Genomic DNA, 22,539 nt, shown 5'->3' with positions numbered 1-22,539 from the left:
ACAAACATTACTGAAAAAAAGGATGGAGAAACAAGCCAGGAAGACAGAAAATATTAAAGAGGGAAAATTTAAAAACAAAAGATTTAAATTTGTGAAGCACAAAAATATTACCAACTATATACCATTGCTTTCTCAAGCCTATCTTTAGATAAACCAGTTTAGTATTTTAGATCTTTTGGTCTAAAAGAATTTATTTCATATAAATATTAATAGCATTAGGAAAAAGTATAGGCCAAATTCATATTCCACAGTAATCTAAATGCTTCTGCTTTTATCAATTGTTTACTTTTTTCCATGTCAGTCATTTCATTTTGAACCTTAAGCGAGCCTTTGCTTGGTCTTGTCTTTATCCAAGAATAATGATGCAAAGTCACTGAAAATTAAGCTAAAATAATTCAGGTATTTTACTGGAATATTGCCATTGCCTGGGTTGAAATGGCTTTTCCCCCAGTTTTCCACCTTCGTAATTATCCTTTTTCTTTTTTTAATCACATTGCTTAATTACGCATAATCAAATTTGGTTGACAGTCTTCTGCACAAAGTAGGCTCTCAGCTATTGATTGATGTCCTAATTGAAGGTTAATTGCAAGTGTGTGAGTAGGTTGACACAATTTAACAACTTGAAAATTGTGCTTTGCAAGTTTGCATAAATTATTACAACTTTTAAACATTTAACCTTTAGAATTATCATTAAGTCAACCGTAAGTTAAATGAGGGAAAGATTTTGATAGAACATTTGAAATAAAATGCATTTAGAGTATTTAAACTTGAGGGAAAACATTCATATCTGCTAAAGAATGTCCTTTATTAAGCAAATATCAGTGTCTCCCGCTTTCCTTAAATAGAGCTATCCGTGCATTATGTGATAAGTAGCCACTAAGATTTCATAAATTGTGTATACTTTATTATACATCCTTACTGTACAAAGTTTATCATGAAAAACAATTCTAACATTCCATGGACTTTCCAGCCTTCATAGTGAAATAGCTCACATTTTTTTAGAGAGTTAAAAAAATTCCAGTGGAAAGTTTGTAATGAAAAAAATAATTTATCTCTGAGGGCAAAATCTTGTGGAAATCTTAACTTATTTTCTACTTGCGGGTGTTGCTAACAGCTTACTTTTATTTTTGAGGTTGACTTGTGCAGCAAGAAGCTAGAACGAGCTGAGCAGCTGATTGGAGGCCTGGGGGGTGAGAAAACACGCTGGAGCCTTACAGCTTTGGAGCTGGGGCAGTTGTACATCAACCTGACAGGGGACATCCTTATTTCCTCGGGAGTTGTCGCCTACCTGGGCGCCTTTACATCTAACTATCGACAGGTAAAGAGTACTAGTCGATTTCTAAGGTCTCTTTCTAGCCCTCCCTGTATAGCCAATACTAACTAATCTTAGGAGATTTTGTTTGCTTACTTTTTTTTTTTTTTTTTTTGGTTAAGAACAAGGAGTGAGGAGTTTCCAGGTAATTTCTAGTTGTGTATTTTAGTTACTCTGTAAATTGGCTTGATAGCCATAAGATGCCTTATCAAATATTCTTCTAAAATCAAATTGTTTTAGAAACGTTGATTTTAAAAGGTAACATGAAATGGTAGGCCCTAAATATAAAATTTCCTTTCCTAAACCAGTATAAGGAGACCAGGATTTTTTCTTATCTTTTTTTTTTTTTTTTTGGTGTGTATGTGTGTTTAATCAACTACTCTCTATGAGCCTCAGGAATGAATCATTTCAAAAATCACTTCAGACACTAAAACTTCAGGGAAGGAAAAGGCAAGCTGACTTAAACCAAATCAGTAAGTGGCTTCCTAGAAACCTAATGCCAAGTTTCCTGCTTCTAATTTCCACCCCTTTGATGGAGTCGGCCTCCTTCTTTGTGACCCAGTTCCCGCTTCTATTTCTTCTTCCTGCTTTTTCCTAGTACTTTTCAGCCCATTCCTGAATGAAACCCAGCATATCTTTTGAAAAGTTGAACTGGAATCCAACCCAGAACATGGCCCTGTCAAAGCAGGGGGAGAGATTTAGAAAAATTAAAAGCACTAAAAGAGAAAGAGAAGGAGAATAGGGAGAAGAGAGAAATTTTACAACATTTGGCAATAGCTTCTGGTGTCAAGCAAGTAGAGAAAATAATTGGCAACTCACTTTTCTTCTTTCTCTTTTTCAAAACATTTGCACATGGTCTCAGTCGAGCCTTTCTTAATTTGGGGGCTTTCTCTTAAGTAGGGTTGTTTCTTGGAGGCCACTGTTTTGGTTTGTTTGTTTTTAACCAAACTGATTTAAACTCTTCAAACACATGATCTTTCTGGTCTCCTTGGGACCTGGTAACCCTTGTCCTGGTGCATGACCCTCACACTCTTCCTCACTTTGTTCATTTCTATCTCTGAATTACTGTTTCTTGCTATGGCATTAACACCTCATAGTTCAAATAAATAGTTCATGTTTACCATGAGACTCTGGTAATAGACTTGTTTGCTCCACAGTTTCAGAGACTGAGGCTTATAAAGATGAAGGGAGCTGCTTAGAGCCACATAGCTGGTTAATGACACAGCAGGGATGTGACCTGTAGTCACCGTAATCAGAATCCTAATTTAACAATCTCTCTGCTCTCTTCCATCAACTTAGAACAATGGAAGGGGTAGCCGTGGCCGCCCTTCCCCTTCCCTGTTGGCTCCCAACATACTCCGGGGTATGGCTCCTATTGAGCGTTCCAATGCCAAGCTGAAAGTACCGTGCCTCCCCACCCTGCCTCTCTGACCGACTTGTTCCTGGGCACTGGATCCTGCTGACTCCACAGACACCCACTTCCACCAGAATGAGGGGTGCCCATCAGCCCACCACACAAATCCTTCAAGAGAACATTGAGGTCCAGAACCAGACCCTGGAGTTTAGTGACAGAAGTAAAGTGACACTCAAGCTAGACACAGGTACAACCCAAACTCCTGTGAACTCACATCCACTGTCCTCACCCTTGATTCAAGTAGCCCTGTCATTCCATCCCATTTCATCCTTGTGAGGGCTTCAAGGCAATTTTACCCCTTCCCTGCTTCCCTAGGCCTTTACTTTCCTTGAGTCTCCGATGTTGCTGCTCCTTCCTGTGAATTTATTCTCTATGTCCCACTCTGATCTCATTCTCTCTCTCTCTCGCTCTCTCTCTCTCTCTCAGGTCAGGGCAGCTGGCAATTTACACCCCATCAGAAGTTTCCCATTCACTTGTAAGCATGAGGTTATAGTGGCAACATCAGTATCTGTCCAGATGCCCTCCTGGCTTCCTGCACTTTCATATCCAACAACCAATCCCTACGACTCTTTTTGCAGACTTCCTTTGGGTTCTTAGAATCCACCTTGTGCAGTGTCTGGAGAGCTACAATGGCCTGGGGATTTATTTCCCCCTAGGGTATGCCTGGATGAATGATTAACAGAAGGGGGAGCATGAGAATCTGCCTCCCTTCCCTCTGGTTGGAACAGCTCTAAGAACTAACTTACATTCTCTGTGGGATCAAACCAAAGCCACCTGCTGCAGAACTTTGGCTGATCCATCACTTTTATTGGCTTCTTCCCAGTCCTTGTACAGCCCCCCCGCCCAGTACCCCTTCCTTAATAAATCACTTCACCTAAGCCTTCATCTCAAAGTCTGCTTCTGGGAAACCCAACTAAGACCAAAAAAACAAAAAACAACAAAACAAAACAAACAAACAAAAAAAACCTTCACAACAATCTTGGTTCTTTTCAAAGTATCCAAGTCTCTGGATACCAAGATCCCTCAATAAATAGCTGGATCCCCTCCTTTCAAGCTTGAATCTGAGTAGCTGTTAATTATTCATCAACTCCTTCGTAGAACTTCTGGCACTCTTCATAAATAAAACATGGAAACCCCCACTTCTAGGATAACTGGGCCCATGGTGTTTTAACTGCAGTGCTCATACCACTCTCTACAACAGAATCCTACAGGGCTGTCAGGACATGTAAGCTCTGGAGTTGAATTAATTTGAACTTTCTCATTTTCCCTGCCTACAGTCAGAGTCAAAACTGTTTTGGTGGTAGTGGATATTTTCACCAACGTGACACTCTTAATGGTCAATTTTTCATTGCTACCATCTGTTGCATCAGCTGATTACTAGCCAAGGTTCCTGGCTTGTATTTAGAGAAGCTTGTTCAGAGCACCTCACGTTCATTTCAGTGACTCTCTGCTGCTGTACCCTTAGATGCATTATTGGGCCACTTAAATTTTTAATCCAGAAATATGATAACATGCTTCACTGGTCAACTATAAACAACATCCCACAGTCACTATTGTTTTGTTTTCTTTACTTCTTCCCCATATTATTGACTATCATGCCAACACCAGCATCATGCTATATTTGACAAAACCTCCAGATTTTCCCCAAAAGTCTACCCTGTAGCCTGACAACAAAGAGATCAAAACATGCCAGTAGGAACTGTGCACTAGAGAGTGGAATTCAAACCAGACATACTTTATACCCCTCCTCCCTACACAGCCACACCACCTCTTCCTGGTATCAACAACCAAACCCAATGGAAAGCCAGGTGACAGTTTTTAAGTATTCATAAAAGGTGAGACTTCGCCCCCAGAATTTGTCGTGTAGTTTTATACCTGTGACTATGTTGCATTGTATGGCAAAAGGACTTTGTCATTTAGGTTGCTATTCAGGCTGAACTTAAAACAGTAGGATTATACTTGGTTAGCCTGATCTTGATAATAGGACGATATCTTTTTAAAGTGAGAGTAAGTGGAATGCCTGGGTGGCTCAGTGGTTGGGCACCCGCCTTTGGCCCAGGTCGTTATCCTGGGATCTGGGATGGAGTCCCGTGTCAGGCTCCCTGCATGGAGCCTGCTTCTCCCTCTGCCTGTATCTCTCCCTCTCTCTGTGTGTGTCTCAAGAATAAATAAATACATCTTTAAAAAAAAATAAAGCAAGAGTAAGAAAGAAAGTGCTCAAAGAATCAGAGATGTGTTAAAAGGACATAAAGTCGAGTTTGAAGTTACTTCTACGATCAAATCAACAATCAATAATGATGGTAACATATTATAACCCATTGAATAAAAGATGTGAGCAAAATGGGTGAAGGGGTTCCAAAGGTGCACATTTCCAGTTATAAAAGGAATAAGTCCTTGGATGCAATGTACAGCATGGTGACTATAGTTGATAATCCTGTATCATACATTTGAAAGTCACAAGGTCTTAAAAGTTCCCGTAAGAAAATCATTTCTGTGACTCTGATGATGGATGTTAACTAGACTCCCTATGCTGAGCTCCCAGTATGCACAGGAGTGAATCCTCATGCTGTACACCTGAAATTACTATCATGTGATATGTCAATTATATTTTTTAAGAAAGAGACTAAAAAACATAGAAGAGGATAAATCTGTAATGACATAAATTCATACATCTTAAAAATGAGTGTCTGGCAAAGCTCAATAGTACAGCTACGATATCTCCCCACAAAATGCTCATTCATGAGGGAGGCAAAGGGGAAAAGAGCCGTGCAGAAGCCATAACACAGTATCTCCCAGAGAGAGCTGCCTTAATTCGGTGTTGAATCCTGAGTAAAACCTCTGAATTCCTTTCGGGGGGGTAGTTAGCTCAGCCCTCAGGCCAATCATTTCCCTTCTCAGCTTGGCCTCGAGGCTCTAACAGGCAGTCGGCTTCCAGGGGCCCCCGGTCACCTAGCACCGGGGACAGCGCCTTCTTGGCCGGCCTGTGGAAGAGGCCTACCCCACCCCAAGGAAGCCCCACCTGCAGCCTCGCTGACCCTCCCGCATCCCGCCCCATGTGTACTGGCCTATTTCCCCGTGTGCTGTTGCCCTCTTATCTGGGGGTGACCTCCTGTGGGTCATCTTTCTCCCTTTGGGCAGTACAGGTAGCAAGCAGTCAAACTCTTCGTCTATCGGAGTGTCTTGTGTTGGGTCCCACCATCCAAAGAAGCTTTCATCACACCAGAGATCACACATGTATGAGACAGAAGCCTGCAGGTGACAGCTTCACCAAGGGATAAAAATCAGCATCCTCAATACATGAAGAGTTTGAAACCCATACTGCTGATATGATGTGGTGAGAACACGATGTTGTGTCTATCATATTCTTGCCGAAGGTGCATGACCTGAGTTGAATCACGAGGGAACATCGCAGAGATGCTACTGTGCGACATTCTACAAAGTGACGGACCAGTCAAGGTCCCGAAAGTCACCAGTTCCTCCTAACCTGTCGTGGCCTTTCACGTGCAACAGAGGGGAGTGTTGGTGGAGCCGGCTGGACAGGAGCCGGGGCAGGTGGTGGTGCCCCCCGTGCCCTCTCAGCCAGCACCACCCAGCACCCACAGCACTGTCACCTGCCTGTCAGCTGGTGCCAGCATCTTGGGTGTCTGCGCCTCTTTCCCCCGTCCCTTCCTCACCTGGTTTTCCTCTGGCCTTGTCTCTCGCTATTTCTGCACTCTTTGATGTGTAACCCCAAGTTGGACCTTGACTTCTGACTTTCTGCATGTGAACCTGGACTTGAACTACCCTTTTGGTTCCTGAGCAACCTAGCAAACCGTGCCCCTGGTGGGATATCGCACACTCCAGTATGTGCCCCGATCCTTGTTGGTGCCTACTAGCCCCGCCATGATCTCTCCCCGCCAGGCATACAAGAGCCAGAAAAAAATGTCCCCTACCAGTTCAAATTAGATTTACTTATATATCATAATACTGTATTAAGGCTTACTGGAAATTTGTAATTTAAAGAAAATATATGGGGGTGCCTGGCTGGCTCAGTCAGAGGGAAGCGTGTGACTCCTGACCTCGGGGTTGTGAGTTCAAGCTCTTATAGAGTGGATGTAGAGATTACTAAAAAAACATAAAAAACTTAAAATATATGGAATAATGATGGTCTCCAACTACTTTGTCAAGTGTAGCTTTAGAATAGAGATTGGCAATTGTTCTTTTCAGATATGAAATTCTGACTTTGACTTCACTATGAAATGATGTATCTAAAATTAATATTGGATATAGTTAATTTTTGTTTGAATGCATCATGGGCCTTCTAAATTATAGTTCTATATGAAAAAATCTGATACATTGTCTTTTGAGGTGCAGTTTCAACAATGGTTGGTTCACTCAAGGAATAAAGTGTAATTGAGGGGTTTACAAAGTATTCATTTGTTTTCCTATTTCTGTGTCTTAAAGAACCAAATCAAGGAGTGGACAAATTTGTGCAAAAGCAAAGATATTCCCTGCTCTGATGACTATTCTCTTATGGGTATCCTGGGAGAAGCAGTGACAATTCGGGCCTGGAACATTGCTGGGTTACCCTCGGACTCGTTTTCCATTGATAACGGGATCATCATCATGTAAGGAAAATACTTTTCTCACAAATGATCTCTATTAATCTGTAGATTTATTTATCTTTGCATCTTTTTTTAACAATTATAGCTAGAAAACTTTTATAGTATTGTGAAATTTTTACTTAAGTCCTTAATTAGCTAAATTAAATATGAATAATCTCTTCCTTTTCCTACTAATATTAGAACTATTGCATATTGGAGACTGTAAGAACAACCAAAAACCCTAATAATTTTTGCTTAATTTTTAATCAGCCTTTGGCAAATGGAGCAAAATCCTAACATGAGCAAGTGAAGTCTGAAAGACCTTTTCCCATAAAATTACAGGGTTTTGTTATTGCAAATTGATGAAAGATGCAACGGGGGGTGAGTTGGTGGTGGTGATGGGTTCCGGTGTACAAAATTCTTAGTCACTGCTATGCTTGGGACCGATTTAAATGATATGGATACATTTCTGGGTCTGGGACTCATGGGGACTTTCAAGACAGTAGCTGCTATTCCTGGAATCTCCTGGTTAGTAGACAAATCCCATGGAAATTCAGCTGGGAGAATAAAGCAGCTCATCCAGCCTCACCTTTCCTACAAGTCTTACCTCCTGGAAACCAAGGACCTCAGTCTGCCCCAGTATGAGGACAGTCATCATTTGTGTCATTCCCTAGTTCGCGTTACCATGGGCCTCTATCACTGGGCCTGTCTTCTTGGAGGTAATAGCAGAGGTAAACCATCAGTAGAAATGTTCAGTTCTGTATGACATGACTATTTTAATTAGTTGCTAGTTTACTACTGAAAAAATAAATGACGTCCTAGTACTTAAAGTAAAAATGGCAGACTCATGCAAATTTTTAAAATAGAATTAACCACTACGTGTGAAGACTGGGTCTTCAATACATTTTTTGTATGGGGTATTTATGAAAATCATTCCACAAAAAAAATTCGGATGAACACGTTTCTTTACCAATCAACAAATGCTCTCTCTCTCTCTCTCTCTCTCTCTCTCTGTCTCTGTCTCTGTCTCTGTCTCTCTGGACTTCTTTCTTTTAAGATTTTATTTATTTATTCACGAGAGACAGAGAGAGAGAGAGAGAGAGAGAGAGGGGCAGAGACACAGGCAGAGGGAGAAGCAGGCCCCATGCAGGGAGCCCGATGTGGGACTCGATCCTGGGACCCCGGGGTCACTCCCTGGGCCAAAGGCAGGTGCTCAACCACTGAGCCACCCAGGCATCCCTCTATGGACTTCTTTAGCATTTATTTGCTGAATTGTTCTACAGGGATTTGAGGTGTGTGAATATAAAGTAAAAATCTGATGAGACCACCTAGGGGCGGTTAAAGAAGTAGCTACTTCTCTAGGTACTTCAGACAAGCTCATCCTTACATTTGGGTCCTGAATTAAGTACAAAACTTTCTAGTAATAAAGGCAAAAAAGAAAATATGAAAAGATGGTTCTCATAGTTTTAACCAAGTAAATGATACTTTGATGAGCTTTTTCAGGAACTAAATTTAAATGTAATTATTTTGTTGATTTGGAGAAAAGACTACAAAGCTTTTCCTTGGTGAACGAAAATTAAGTACTGGGTACTGCGCTCTCATAATCTAAATTAATCCAGAAGAGAAATGATAGGATTCAGTTAAATGATAAATATGTGTGTTAGTTTGCCACTGAAACAGATTTTTAAGTGCCCTTTTAGAAGCACAGGATGACAGCTAGTTTTTTGAATTATTTAACAAGTAGGTGGCCCTCAGACTTTGTGTTTGTGTTTAATGTGAGAATACAATTAGACATCAACATAAATGGGAGGTTTCTGAAAATTTAGAAGTCCGCTTTTACTTTACCCACCTGTACCAATTCAGCCTAAAGAAGAGTCAGATATTTGCTGCTTTTTGCTATTGCTATCTTTTCCCCTTGTAGAAAAAATACTTTGCTCTTTCCAAGCACTTGTGACTATAATTGATCACGTCCCGTAGAAGGGTAGTCGTGTCTTTATTGTTTCATTTTGCAGCTTGTATACCTGTGTTCTCCCTAGCAGGATATCTATAACCATTATATTCATTGAAGGCCAAATTCCTTCTTATTTTTCAGCAAATAAATGTGCTCTTTCATTTGGGCCCAGTCGTATTTTAGTAATAAAAGCACATTGATGAGTATTTCTGCTTCTAAGATTCCAAATCTTTCATGGTTATTTTTCAAGATAACAGACTCATATTTCAGGAGACAAAGAGGTAAAAAAAATGGTGTTAATGACCCTTACATTTATGCTATGCATTTGTTACAGTGTTGAAATATTAGCAAAATGTTACGGTAGCAGCTTTATTAAGAAAGAAATATTAACATTTTTCATTCTTGGCTTATTTTGTCGATATTATTTTGGTAATCCTATACTGAGAGGTTTCAGTAAACAGGTTTAAGGTGATCATTTTGAAGCATCAGATAAGTATCTTATTTACTTGCCTCCTGTGTTTTTCCATTCCCCAGAGATACTTGCTTGATAATAATACCTAATACTGAGCACTTACTAAAGACCTAATCCTGTGCTAAGTGCTTTTTATGTACTATCTCAGCTGACTGAAGAGTTGATTATTTCGGGAAACGGGGAAGAATCTATAAAATTTAGATAAGTTGGAATATAATTAACTTTTGGAGCTATTGACACCTGAAGGTCCTTGGCTAATCAGCATTTCAAGGGCTAGTGATAGCATTAAGTGTAATTGGATTGTATCTGAACATTTCACAGGGAAATAGTAAGACTGTTTAATAACTTGGTAAATAAATCAGACCTATATCTGATATAACTCTGCGTTTTAAAAATATCTTTTAGTTTTTGTTTCTAGAGGAGTCAGATAAATTAAGTTTATTTCAGTAGCAGTAATAACTGAGAGGAGCACCAGTCTTTCATTGTCTGTTTTTTTTTAATCTATTTTTATGTATGTGTGTAAAGAGGAAAATAGCAAACCTCTTTGAGTTGCACCACTGTCATATATTTAAATTCTGTGTCCCTCCATGCAGACTACTGTGACGACCTTTGGAAGTCTGGATTTTTCTAAAGCCCAAAAGAGCACCAAATAATAATCCTCTCTAGAGAATCACAAAAGAACAAACAATATTAAAACTTGGAATCCTGAGTCTATAAAAATTCAGTTTTCATTTGGGAGCCATTGATTTTTTTTAAGATTATATTTATTCATTCATGAGACACACAGAGAGAAGCAGAGACACAGGCAGAGAGAGAAGCAGGCTCTCTGCGGGGAGCTGGATGCGGGACCCGATCCCAGGACCTCGGGATCATGACCTGAGCCAAAGGCAGATGCTCAACCACTGAGTCACCCAGGTGCTCTGGGAACCACAGATTTTAAAGCGTTTCTAGATTCATGAGTGTTTGGTGGAGGAAATAAGAGGATTATGTGGAGAAAAGTGTTGTCAGAAAGTAAGGCAAAATAATGGAGAGGAAGCAAACAGTAAATAGGGTGTTTGTTCATTTCAGATTCAGGATTTATATTCAAAGAGTGAATCTGTCTAAACCAATGTGCATTGCATATAGTTCTCCACAATAATTGTTATTAAAACCAGTACATTCTTCTCTACCTACCTTGAAGGAACGTCTCCTTTGATATTTTTTTTCATTTGACATGTTATTCTATAGAAGCCCTTATCTTTAAACGCAAAATTAGGACTTAGTTTAAGGGACTTAGTTGAGTGTCCAACTCTTGTTTTCAGCTCAGATCATGTCTCATGAGTTGTGAGATCCAGCCCTGCATCAGGCTCTGTATATGAGAGTGTTGTTTTGGGAAAATAAGTTTCATATAATTGTTAACTGGATATGGAACCAACATCTCTCTGTGTGCAAATACACAGATAGTATTGTGTGTGTGTATATATGTACATATATAATAAGTATATATATAATTGTTCCAGCACAACGTGTATGGAAACATTACCTTTTTTTCCATTGAATTGTTTTTACATCTTTGTTGAAAGTCCGTTGTCAGCTAATATGTAGTTCTATTTCTGGATTGTCTATTCTGTTGATCTATTTGTCTGTCTTGATGCAAAAACCACATTGCCTTGGTTAGTATAGCTTTCTATTAGGGCTTGAAGTTAGATTATATGTCTTCCACCCTATTCAAAATTATTATCTCAATTTGTTGCCTCTCATTATAAATTTTGGAATCAGTTTTTAAATATCTACAAAAGATCCTTACTGGGATTTTGATTGGAACTGTATTGAATCTATATGTCAATTTGAGAAAAATTGACAGTAAGTCTTTTATAAACACAATATATCACTGTTTTAAAATTTTTTCATTTTATTTCAAGTTTTGTTTAAATTCTAGTTAACATATTGTGTAATTCTGGTTTCAGGAGTAGAGTTTAGTGATTCCTCACATACAACGTCCAGGGCTCATCACTAAGTCCAGGGCTCATCACTAAGTGCCCTCACTACTCATAACGTATTTAGCCCATTCTCTTGCCCACCTTCCCTCTAGCAACCCTCAGTTTGTTCCATCATTAAGAGTCTCATGGTTTGTTTCCTCTCTTTTTTTTTCTCCCTTTCCATATGTTCATCTATTTTGTTTCTTAAATTACACAGATGATATTGTCTTTCTCTGACTTATTTCACTTAGTATAATACACTCTAGCCCCACCCACATCGTTGCAAATGGCAAGATTTCATTCTTTCAGATGGCTGAGTAGTATTCCATTGTGTGTGGGGTGTGTGTGTGTGTGTGTGTGTGTGTGCATACTGTTTTTTTTTTTTAAATACCACCTCTTCTTTATCCATTCATCAATCAATGAACATTTAGGCTCTTTCCATAATTTGGCTATTATTATTTTTAAAGGTTTTATTATTTTTTCATGAGACACACACATACGCAGGGGGAGAGAGAGAGAGAGAGAGAGAGAGAGAGAGAGAGAGAGAGAGGCAGATACACAGGCAGGGGAGAAGCAGGCTCCATGCAGGGAGCCTGACATGGGACTCCATCCCAGGTCTCCAGGATCATGCCCTGGGCTGAAGGCGGTGCTAAACTGCTGAGCCACCAGGGCTGCCCTAATTTGACTATTATTGATAATAATTGCTCTAACTGCTGCTACAAACATCAGGGTGCATTTGAATCTGTATTTTGTGCACCTAGTAGTGCAATTGCTGGATCCTAGGGTAGCTCTATTTTTAATTTTTTGAAGAACCTCCATACTGTTCTCCAGAGTGGCTGCACCAGCTTGCATTCCCACCAACAGTGTAAGAGGGTTCTTCCTTCTCTGCATCCTTTCCAACATCTGTTGTTTCCTGTGGTAATTTTAGCCATTCTGACACATGGTATCTCATTGTGATTTTGATTTGATGAGTGATGTTGAGCATCTTTTCATGTGTCTGTTAGCCATCTGGATGTCTTCCTTGAAAAATGTCTATTCTTGTCTTCTGCCCATTTCTTCACTGGATTTTTTGGGTTTTCTGGGTGTTGGGTTTAATAAGTTCCTTATAGTATGGACCCTAACCCTTTATCAGATACGTCATTTGCAAATATCTTCTCCCATTCTGTAGGCTGCTTTTTTGTTTTGTTGATTGTTTCCTTTGCAGTGCAGAGATTTTTTTTTAATTATATCTCTGGTTTTTTTTAGATCTCCTTTGATTTCTTTCATCAGTGTTTCATTGTTAGATTTATATCCAGTACTTTTTATTTCTGTGTGCTATTGTAAATGATACTTTAACAGAGTTTATTCTGCTGTTCATTGCTAGTACTAGAAAAGCAAATGCTTTTTGGTTATTGACCATGTACCTTGTGACCTTGATAAATTCATTTATTAGTTTTAGGATCTTTTATATAGATTCATTAGGATATTGTACAGAGACACACTTTCTGCAAATAGAAGCAATTTCATTTCTTATTTTCTAATATTATGCCTTTTATTTCTTTTTTTTTTTTTAAACTTTTTATTTTTTTATTTTTTTTTTTTAATTTTTTTTTTATTTATTTACGATAGTCATACAGAGAGAGAGAGAGAGAGGCAGAGACACAGGCAGAGGGAGAAGCAGGCTCCATGCACCAGGAGCCTGACGTGGGATTCGATCCCGGGTCTCCAGGATCGCGCCCTGGGCCAAAGGCAGGCGCCAAACCGCTGCGCCACCCAGGGATCCCGCCTTTTATTTCTTATTGCACCATCAAGAACTTTCTATATAGCACATGTAAGAATACTTATTAAACAAGTATAATTTACCCTGGCTAATATAGTGTTGAATAGATGAAGTTTCACATTGTTGCCTTTTCCCAATCTTAAGGGAATGGAATTAGCCTTTCACTTTGATGTATAAACTACAGGATTTTTTGTACATCCTTTTCATCAAGTAAAGGAAACTCTCTCTGTTTCCAGTTTACTGGGGGTTTTTATCATTAATACGTGTTAAATTTTGGGGCACCTGGCTGGCTCAGTTAATCATCTGCCTTCAGTTTGGGTCATGATCCCAGGGTCCTGGGATCAAGCCCCACATCAGGTTCCCTTCCCCCTCTCCTCCCTGCTCATGCCCTCTCTCACTCTCTCTTTCAAATCAATCAATCAATCTTTAAAAAGAAATGTTAAATTTTGTCAAGTGCTTGTTCTGTGTCTATTGAGATATATTTTTTATTCTAGTTTGTTAATATGGTGAACTGTACTGATTGATTTTTTTTTTGAACGAATGAGTCCATTTCAACGAAGTTGTCAAATTTATGGGGAGGGAGTTATTTGTAGTATCCCCTTGCCATCCTTTTAATCTCTGCAGGAATCTATAATGATAAACTTCTCTATCATTCCTGGTATTGGTAATTAGCATTTTCTTTGCTTTGCTTGATCAGATCAGTCTAGCTAGTCTTTGATAATGTTTCCAGACTAAGAGTAAGGCTTTCATTTCATTGCTTTTCTCTGTCTTTCTGGTTTTCCATTTTATTGGCTTCTGCTTTAATATTTATTCTTTCCTTTTGCTTGTTTTAGGTCAAAACTACTCTTCTTTCTGTGGTTTCCTGAGGTGAAAGCTTAAATTATTGATTTCAGGTTTTTCTTTTCTAATCCATGCATTCACTGCTATACATTTCCCACTAAGCACTGCTTTAGCTGCATAGCACAAATTTTGATATGTTGTATTGTATTTTCTTTTCCTTTAAAATATGTTCCAATTTCTCTTGAGACTTCCTCTTTAATTTATAGGTCATTTAAAAATACATTAATTTCAAATATTTGCTAATTTTTAAGGTGTCTTCTGCTATTGTTTTATAATTTGTAATTTAATTCCAATATACGTTGTATGATTCCAGTTGCTTTAAATTTGTTAAAGTTTGTTGTATAGTATAAATATGCTCTTTGTGAATGCTCCATGTGTACTTGAAAAAAATATATATTTTGTTATTATTGGGTAGAGGGCTCTTTAGATGTCAATTAGGTTGAGTTGTGTGATAGTATTTTCACATCTTCCATGCCCTTGCTAATTTGCTGTCTACTTATTGTCCCTTCAGTTCTATTAGTTTTGGCCTTATGTGTTTGGAGCTCTTTGCATAAGTATGTAGGATTATCATGTATTCATGATAAATTGACCCTTTTATTACTATGTAATGTCTCAATCCTTGATAATTTTTCTTGTTCTGAAGTCTATACACAATTCAGCTTTCTTTTGATCAGTGTTTGCATGGTGTATCTTTTAACATGATTTTATTTAATATAAATATATTTAAAATGAGTATCTTGTAGACAGCATACAGTCAGAGCTTATATTTTTTTTTTCCAAATTGGTAATGTCTCTCCATTAATTACTATGTTTAGACAACTTTACACTTAATGTCCTTGGTATAACTGAATTTAGATTTACCATTTTATTATTTTTCTTTTTGTTCTTACATCTGATTTTCATTGTTCTGCTTCTCATTCTATTGGATTATTTGAATAATCCACAAGTTTTAGTATTCCATTTTCATTATAATGCTTTGCATTATTTTTTAGTATAAATTCTTTACTTAGATATAATATTTTACCACTTCAAATTAAAATGTAAAATGTAGGGATCCCTGGGTGGCGCAGCGGTTTAGCGCCTTCCTTTGGCCCAGGGCGCGATCCTGGAGACCCAGGATCGAATCCCATGTCGGGTTCCCGGTGCATGGAGCCTGCTTCTCCCTCTGCCTGTGTCTCTGCCTCTCTCTCTCTCTCTGTGACTATCATAAATAAATAAAAATTAAAAAAAATAAATAAAGTTTATTAAAAAAATAAATAAAATGTAAAATGTAGACAACCATGTAGGTCTCCTTTACCCTCCTCTGGTTATGTTATTATAGTAGTCATCTGTATACTTTGAAGCTCTCCCAACTTAATGTTTTTGTCTCAACATTTATACATATTTTAAAGAAATCAAGAGAAGAAAAATAGTCTATTTACCTTTTCATTGCTCTTTTTTTCTTTATAAAATTTACTATGGTATCATTTCCCTTCTGAGTAAAGAACTTTAGATTTTTTTTTTATAGAAAATCTGCTGGCAAAGAATTTTCGTTTCCTTGATCTGAGAATGTCTTTATTTTGCCTTTATTCTTGAGGGATATATTTAGTGGATATAGAATTCTGTGTTGACAGTTCTTTTCATTCTACTAAGAATGTTCTGTGTTTGGGCTCTATGATTTGTGAGACAAAATCTGAAGTCATCTGAATAAATGTCATCTATACATCTATAATATATCACTTTTCTCTGGTTGTTTTCAAAAATATTCTTTCAAATCTTTGGTTTTTAGCAGTTTGATTATAGTGTATCTGGATGTGTGCATTTTTGTGTGTTTCTTAGTTTCTCCTTTTTTGAGGATTGCTCAGCTGTGAAACTGTAAATGTATGTGTTTCACTGAGTTTGAGAAAGTTTCAGCCATTATTTTTTCAAATATGTTTTCTGTATTAATCTCCTCCTCTCTTGGGACCCCTATCACATGAATATTAAACCTCTTTATATTTTTCTCACAGGTCTTGGAGGCTCTGTTTTATCTTTTTTCTCTCTCTCGTTAAGTGTTCAAATTGGATTATTTGTATGCATCTATCTTTTATTTTAAAGATTTTATTTATTTATTCATGAGAAACAGAGAGAGGCAGAGACACAGGCAGAGGGAGAAGCAGGCTCCATGCAAGGAGCCTGATGTGGGACTTGAGCCCAGAAACCCAGAATTATACCCTGGCCTGAAGGCAGGCACTCAACCACTGACCCACTCAGGCGTCCCTGCATCTGTCTTTTAGATCACTGACCTTCCTGTATCATCTCCTTTCTGCTATTGAATCATTACATTGGAATTCTTATTTCAGATATTTTTTGGTTCTAAAATTTCCTTTTGATTCTTTTTATTCTGTTTCTCTCCCTTTCCATTCATTTATTTATTTATAAATATTTTATATATTTAGAGTGAGAGCTTAAGCCAGGGGAAAGGCAGAGACAGAGAGAGAGACTCCACAAGGAGATTCCCCATTCAGCACAGAGCCTGCCACAGGGCTCAGTCTCATGGCCCATAAGATCACGGCCTGAGCAGAAATCAGGAGTCCAACGGTTAACCACCTGAGCCACCCAGGCGCCCCACCCATTTTTTTTTTTTTTTAATGTTTGCCTTTACCTTTTGGAGAATGCTTATAGTAACTTCTTTAAAAAATTTTTTTTTCTGGTAGTTCCAACATCTTGCTTTTTCTTTGAGAATTAGTCATATTCTGGCTCTTTGTATGTCAAGTAATTTTGGATTGCACCCTGGACCTTTTGAAAATGAAATTCTGGTTCCTATTAAAATCTTCTGGATAAGACTGATTTTTGTTTTATAGTAGTCAAACAACTTGGTTAGTTGGTTTCCTTCTGTGGATGATGTTTCCAGTGTCAGGTCATAATTGAAAGCTTTTGCTATGCTGCCTAGATATACTTCTAAGAATGCATTACTCAGAGGTTAGTCTGGGACTTTGGGTTTATGTTGTAGGTCAAAGATTTTGGTATGCTTCTTTGGATGTGTTTTACACATGCACATCTTGATAGTGAGCTCAGAAGTTGCATCTGAATTAAGGAATTCTTTCTTTGGTCTGTCTCCTCCAGAATTTCTCCCTTACTTTCCATATCCCAGCGACCCCCTTTTCTGGATTTTTCTGTCCAAAATGATTGTGTTCTCTGAGTTTCCGCTTCCTACACTTTTGTATAACACATGTCCATACTTGGGGCAAAGTGGTAAGAGGAAAAAAGAAAAATACTACAGTTCCCCCTGCTTTGGACTTTTTTTTTTTTTCTGCCAAATTGATATATTGAGCCTAAGTCACCAATGTGGTGTCATTTGGAGGTACAACCTTGGGAGGAGGTTACAGGGACATGAGGGTGGAGCCTTGAATGGGGCTAGTGTCCTTAAGAGACACAGAGATGATCAATTTCTCTTTGCCACATGAGAAGGCAATGAGACGACTGCCATCTACAAACCAGAAGGAGGCCCTCACCAATCACTGGATGTGCTGGAACCTTGATTCTGGCTTTCCAGCCTCTAGAACTATGAAAAATATCTGATATTTAAGCTACTCAGTCTACGGTCGTTTGTTAGAATAGCCTGAGCAGATGAAGACACCTTGTACACCATGCACAGCACATGAGCCTTTGCTCAGCCCTGTTATCAAAGAGATTGGTTTCCTCTCAGTGTAGTAATGCCTGTGCTACCGCTGCTTCTGCATAGGATTACAGTTCTGTGGGTGGCGTTGACCTGAGGACAGGGGCAGAAGAAAAAAGAGATTCCCCTGCCTCTCCCCCGCCCCACTCTCTGGCTCACACATGATTGTTTACTGTCTTCTAGTTTGAGTTTTTGCTCCCTGTGCCTACTCCCATTTTGCTCCCAGGTCCCCCATTAGGCCCTGAATAGCCTGAGCAGATGAAGACACCTTGTACACCATGCACAGCACATGAGCCTTTGCTCAGCCCTGTTATCAAAGAGATTGGTTTCCTCTCAGTGTAGTAATGCCTGTGCTACCGCTGCTTCTGCATAGGATTACAGTTCTGTGGGTGGCGTTGACCTGAGGACAGGGGCAGAAGAAAAAAGAGATTCCCCTGCCTCTCCCCCGCCCCACTCTCTGGCTCACACATGATTGTTTACTGTCTTCTAGTTTGAGTTTTTGCTCCCTGTGCCTACTCCCATTTTGCTCCCAGGTCCCCCATTAGGCCCATTCTTTGACCAAAGCCAGAAAATGGAAAGGAAAAAACAAAACAATAACAAGAAACTCACTACCCCCCTTATTGGTCATTCCTCAAGTTCTAACTTTCTTCCCATTCACTTTTTATTATTTACTTTTTAGAATCTTTGAGTAAAATTTTGTATTTTGCCCAGAACCTTTCATTGTAACAGTGGAAGAGAAAGGCTATGACAGACTTAGCCCAGCTTGATCAGCACCAGAATCCTTTGTTCCAAACTTGAGATGGTATTCTTTGGACTGGTATCCTCTATACAGGGATGATTGCTTTGAAAATACCTCTTTGGGAACATCTGGGTGGCTCAGGGGTTGAGCATCTGCCTTTGGCTCAGATCATCACCTGGGGTCCTGGGATCAAGTCCCACATCAGGCTCTCTACAGGGAGCCTGCTTCTTCCTTTGCCTGTGTCTCTGTCTCTCTCTGTGTGTCCCTCATGAATAAATAAATAAAACTCTCTTTAAAAAATGCCTGTTTTTTAAAATCTGTTAACCTGTATGAGGTTTGCTAGATGCTCTTTGTTGTTTACCTTCCGGTAGATTATCAAATTTTATTTGCTTTAGAGAAAAAGGATAAAGAAGAGTCACTGTGGACATTTCCCTCAAAGAGTATCTAATTTAAATGAGTGATGCCATTAACAAATTTAAAAATTTCAGTAATAGAATATGATCATTGTATCAGAGCACCACAAATGTAATCCAGATGAACTGCTGAAGAAGTTGACAGAAAAAGGGACTAGGATGGGCTTTGTATATTGTGTAACATTTGAGCTGACCCTGAAACACAACTAGGACTTGAACACGAAAGGATGAAGAAGTGCGTTTTGGACAAAGGAAGAGTGTAAATATGGGTGATTAAACACTGTGATTAAAAATTGTGGAAGCAACAGAAGGCAGAGTGAGTCATTCAGTTTCTTAGGAAAGCATAACACAGAATCCTCCCAACTTAAAAATATTTCGAAAATGTGACAGAATGAAACTTACGTATTTATAAGTTGTATTTCTTTCTAATTTTCCTTCTCACTCCCTTTAGTTTCTTATGGAAATGTTTCTCTTTTTATTAGCTGATTACATCTAAGATACTACACTACTCTTTTTGCCTCATTTCTTCTTAAATATAATTAATATTATGATATGCACTGAATTATCCACAACCTCCCATTTGTACGTTGACTATATAACCCCCAATGTGACTATTTGGAGACTGGGCCTTTTTGGAGATAATTAATGATAGTGAGGTCAGAATAGTGGAGCCTTAATTCAATAGAACTGATGTCCTTATAATCGGAGATTAGAAAATACATTTCTTTTAGGATGGTCTGTGGTACTCCGTGTATTGTACACCATCTGAGCTGACCTTGAAACACGAGTAGGACTTGAACATGAAAGAATGAGGAAGAGGTGTATTTTGGACAAAGGAACAGTATAAACATGGGTATTGTGGTTAGAAATTGTGGAAGCAACAGAAGGAAGACGGAGTCATTCAATTTCAAGCTATTTCATTATATAACACTGATATTGGAGAACTAGACTATCTTGTTTCTAATATAAGCTGCATGTTTTATTTTTTTTTTATTCCAGGCTCTAACTTAAGTGTTAAAAAGGTGATTAATTCCATTTGGGACAAATTATCCTATAAAATTCTAAATTCATATTCTAAGGAGATGAAATTGAATAAACCACCCTGCTTCAGTCTCATGTTTTTTTGTTTTGTTTTTGCCCGAGTCATATTTTATTTTTCTCCTCCTGTTCTTCTAATGATCTGTGTCCATTTGCTGTGCTCACTTTTGAAGAGCATGGCTGCATCTTTAGGAAAGTGGCCGAAATTATGGCTTGTGTTTACTGAAGCTTCCAAGAAAAAGAACAGTAATCTCAAGGCTGAGTCCATTTCACACAATGCAGAAAGCTACCTGGTTAGATATCATTTGGCAATGGGAAATATTGGCTCTTTGTGACCCCATGGCACCCTGGAAAATAAACTACCTCGTGGTTTACTCCTCTTGTTCTTATCATAAAGCAGGGAGCTGAGAATACAACAGGAAGTAGGAGCTCTCCCCGAGTGCAAAAACTGACTTTCAGAGAATATGTTTCTGTTCGTAAGAAGCTCACAAATATGTAATGAACTACAAATATGACATGAGATGTACAAGCACTTGAAACAAATACTGAGTTGATAGTTACATTAATGTTTTGGGACCCAAGAGGTTTAGATGATTAAAATTAGGCTTTTTGCCTTATTTTTTAAAAACCATTATATCTTTAATGGCCTAGATTTCAAGGAGAGAGATAATGTCTCAATCCTTTCTCTTTTCCTCTTGTACAAGTGATAGCAAATTGAAGCCAGGAAACGGAGGGAACTCTTTCATAGTCACAGGAGTAATTAATGAAGGTCAGGGCCTAGTGAAGAATGAGAGTTGCCCAATTTGCAGTATTCTTAATGGTTAATTGCACTAACTAGCAAGAGCAGCAAATATTTCTTTTTCAAAAATGTAATTTAACCTTTACAGAATTGTAATTTTCCAAAAGGAGTAAAAGAAAATCTTGTGTTTGCCAAGTGATTTTTTTACAGTGTCGTTTAATAGCCTGTTCAATCTAAATGTCTCTGCTATAAGAGCACAGTTTCTAAAAATAAGTTAAAAAGTAAAATATTACTGTAAAGTATAAACTGTAAGAAAGTGATGTGTGTGTGACTAAGTAGCTTAGAGACAAGTCATGACTTGGCTAGCACTGTGTTTCTTCCCCCTTTCAGGAATGCAAGAAGATGGCCTCTGATGATAGATCCTCAAGGTCAGGCTAATAAGTGGGTCAAGAACATGGAAAAAGCCAATAGTCTTCATGTGGTTAAATTAAATGATCCTGACTATGTCAGGACTCTGGAAAACTGCATCCAGTTTGGTACCCCTGGTATGTATGCAGATGATAATTATACTTTACAGAAATGCCTGGGGAAGGCACAATTAACCCAAAAGAATGAAGGTTTTTTTTCTTCTTTAAAAAGATAGTTGTGCCAGATTCATCTTCAATAAATAATGACTTTGTTATGTCTTTCATTACTTATTGGTAATTAATCAGGAACTCAAGAGATGATTGTTCTTGCCGGTTAGGTTGTTTTCTTTGTCCCAAGATTCATTTGCGATGCATCCTCTAATGTAGCTGTTTTCATTTTTGTCTGTGCTGTGCCACTCTGTAGTTCCTGTTACAACTCCACTTCTGCAATTAAAAGAGCCACTTGATATGCCAGGAGTATTTTAACACATTAGTCCAATTATCTATTTATTCTTCTTTCGATTGTCCTACCAAAGTGGCAGCGAAGTGAGTGAATACACATTTTGCATGGCTGACTATTATCTGCCACAATGGAGAGATTAGAAACATGACAAGGATTTTTCAGTAAAGCCCCATGTGCATGTCCCATTTGTCAAAACTAAATATTTATGATTTGAGTAAATTGAGGTTGTCACATTTTAAATCTATGTTACCTATCAAGTTTTGACTATTTACTTGACCAAATAAGTACATGTAAGTATTATGAAACTACAGTGTATTTATCCCTAGGATGAGTTTAGCAAATCCCAGTTGCTATTAGAGCTAATACTGCGTGAAGAATTATAACAAATGTATCAGGTAGTCTCAGGCATTTTATTTTTGCATATTAACAATGAGCTAATACTGTTCTTTTTACTTTTGAACAGAGCTTGAAACTTTGTTTTTTTAAAGAAGATTTTTATTTCTTTTAGAGAGAGTATGAGCAGATTGGGGGGAAGGGGAGGAGGAGAGAAAGAATCCCAAACCCCAGGCCTACTCGGTGCTGAGGGCAGAGCCTGATGCAGAGCTCAGTCTCACAACCCTGAGAGGGTGACCTGAGCCAGTCGGGTGCTCAACCGACTAAGCCACCCAGGTGCCCCTGACAAAGGTTTGAAAATTTCTACAAGATAAAATGTAGTTGGCAAATTGAACACCAATAAAAAATAAATTTATTATTAAAAAAAGATAAAATGTAAAAAAAGAAGTGTAAACACATTTGAAAACAAGTAGGAAATGGG

The 22,539-nt window shown here is 38.3% G+C and overlaps 1 protein-coding gene across 1 annotated transcript in view; it reads left to right on the top strand.

The window, feature by feature from the left end:
• DNAH7 (dynein axonemal heavy chain 7) overlaps positions 1-22,539 on the top strand; it is a 226,683-nt gene that overhangs the window by 137,603 nt on the left and 66,541 nt on the right. The window contains 3 exon segments of the mRNA XM_055344969.1: positions 1,133-1,318; positions 7,170-7,333; positions 21,246-21,400. Coding sequence (XP_055200944.1) covers positions 1,133-1,318; positions 7,170-7,333; positions 21,246-21,400 — 505 coding nt within the window.

The sequence above is a fragment of the Nyctereutes procyonoides genome, unplaced genomic scaffold, assembly GCF_905146905.1.
Source record: "Nyctereutes procyonoides isolate TBG_1078 unplaced genomic scaffold, NYPRO_anot_genome, whole genome shotgun sequence".
Classification (NCBI taxonomy): Eukaryota; Metazoa; Chordata; class Mammalia; order Carnivora; family Canidae; genus Nyctereutes; species Nyctereutes procyonoides.
Note: the sequence above shows the minus strand (reverse complement) of the source record. Positions and strands in the feature narration are given on the sequence as shown.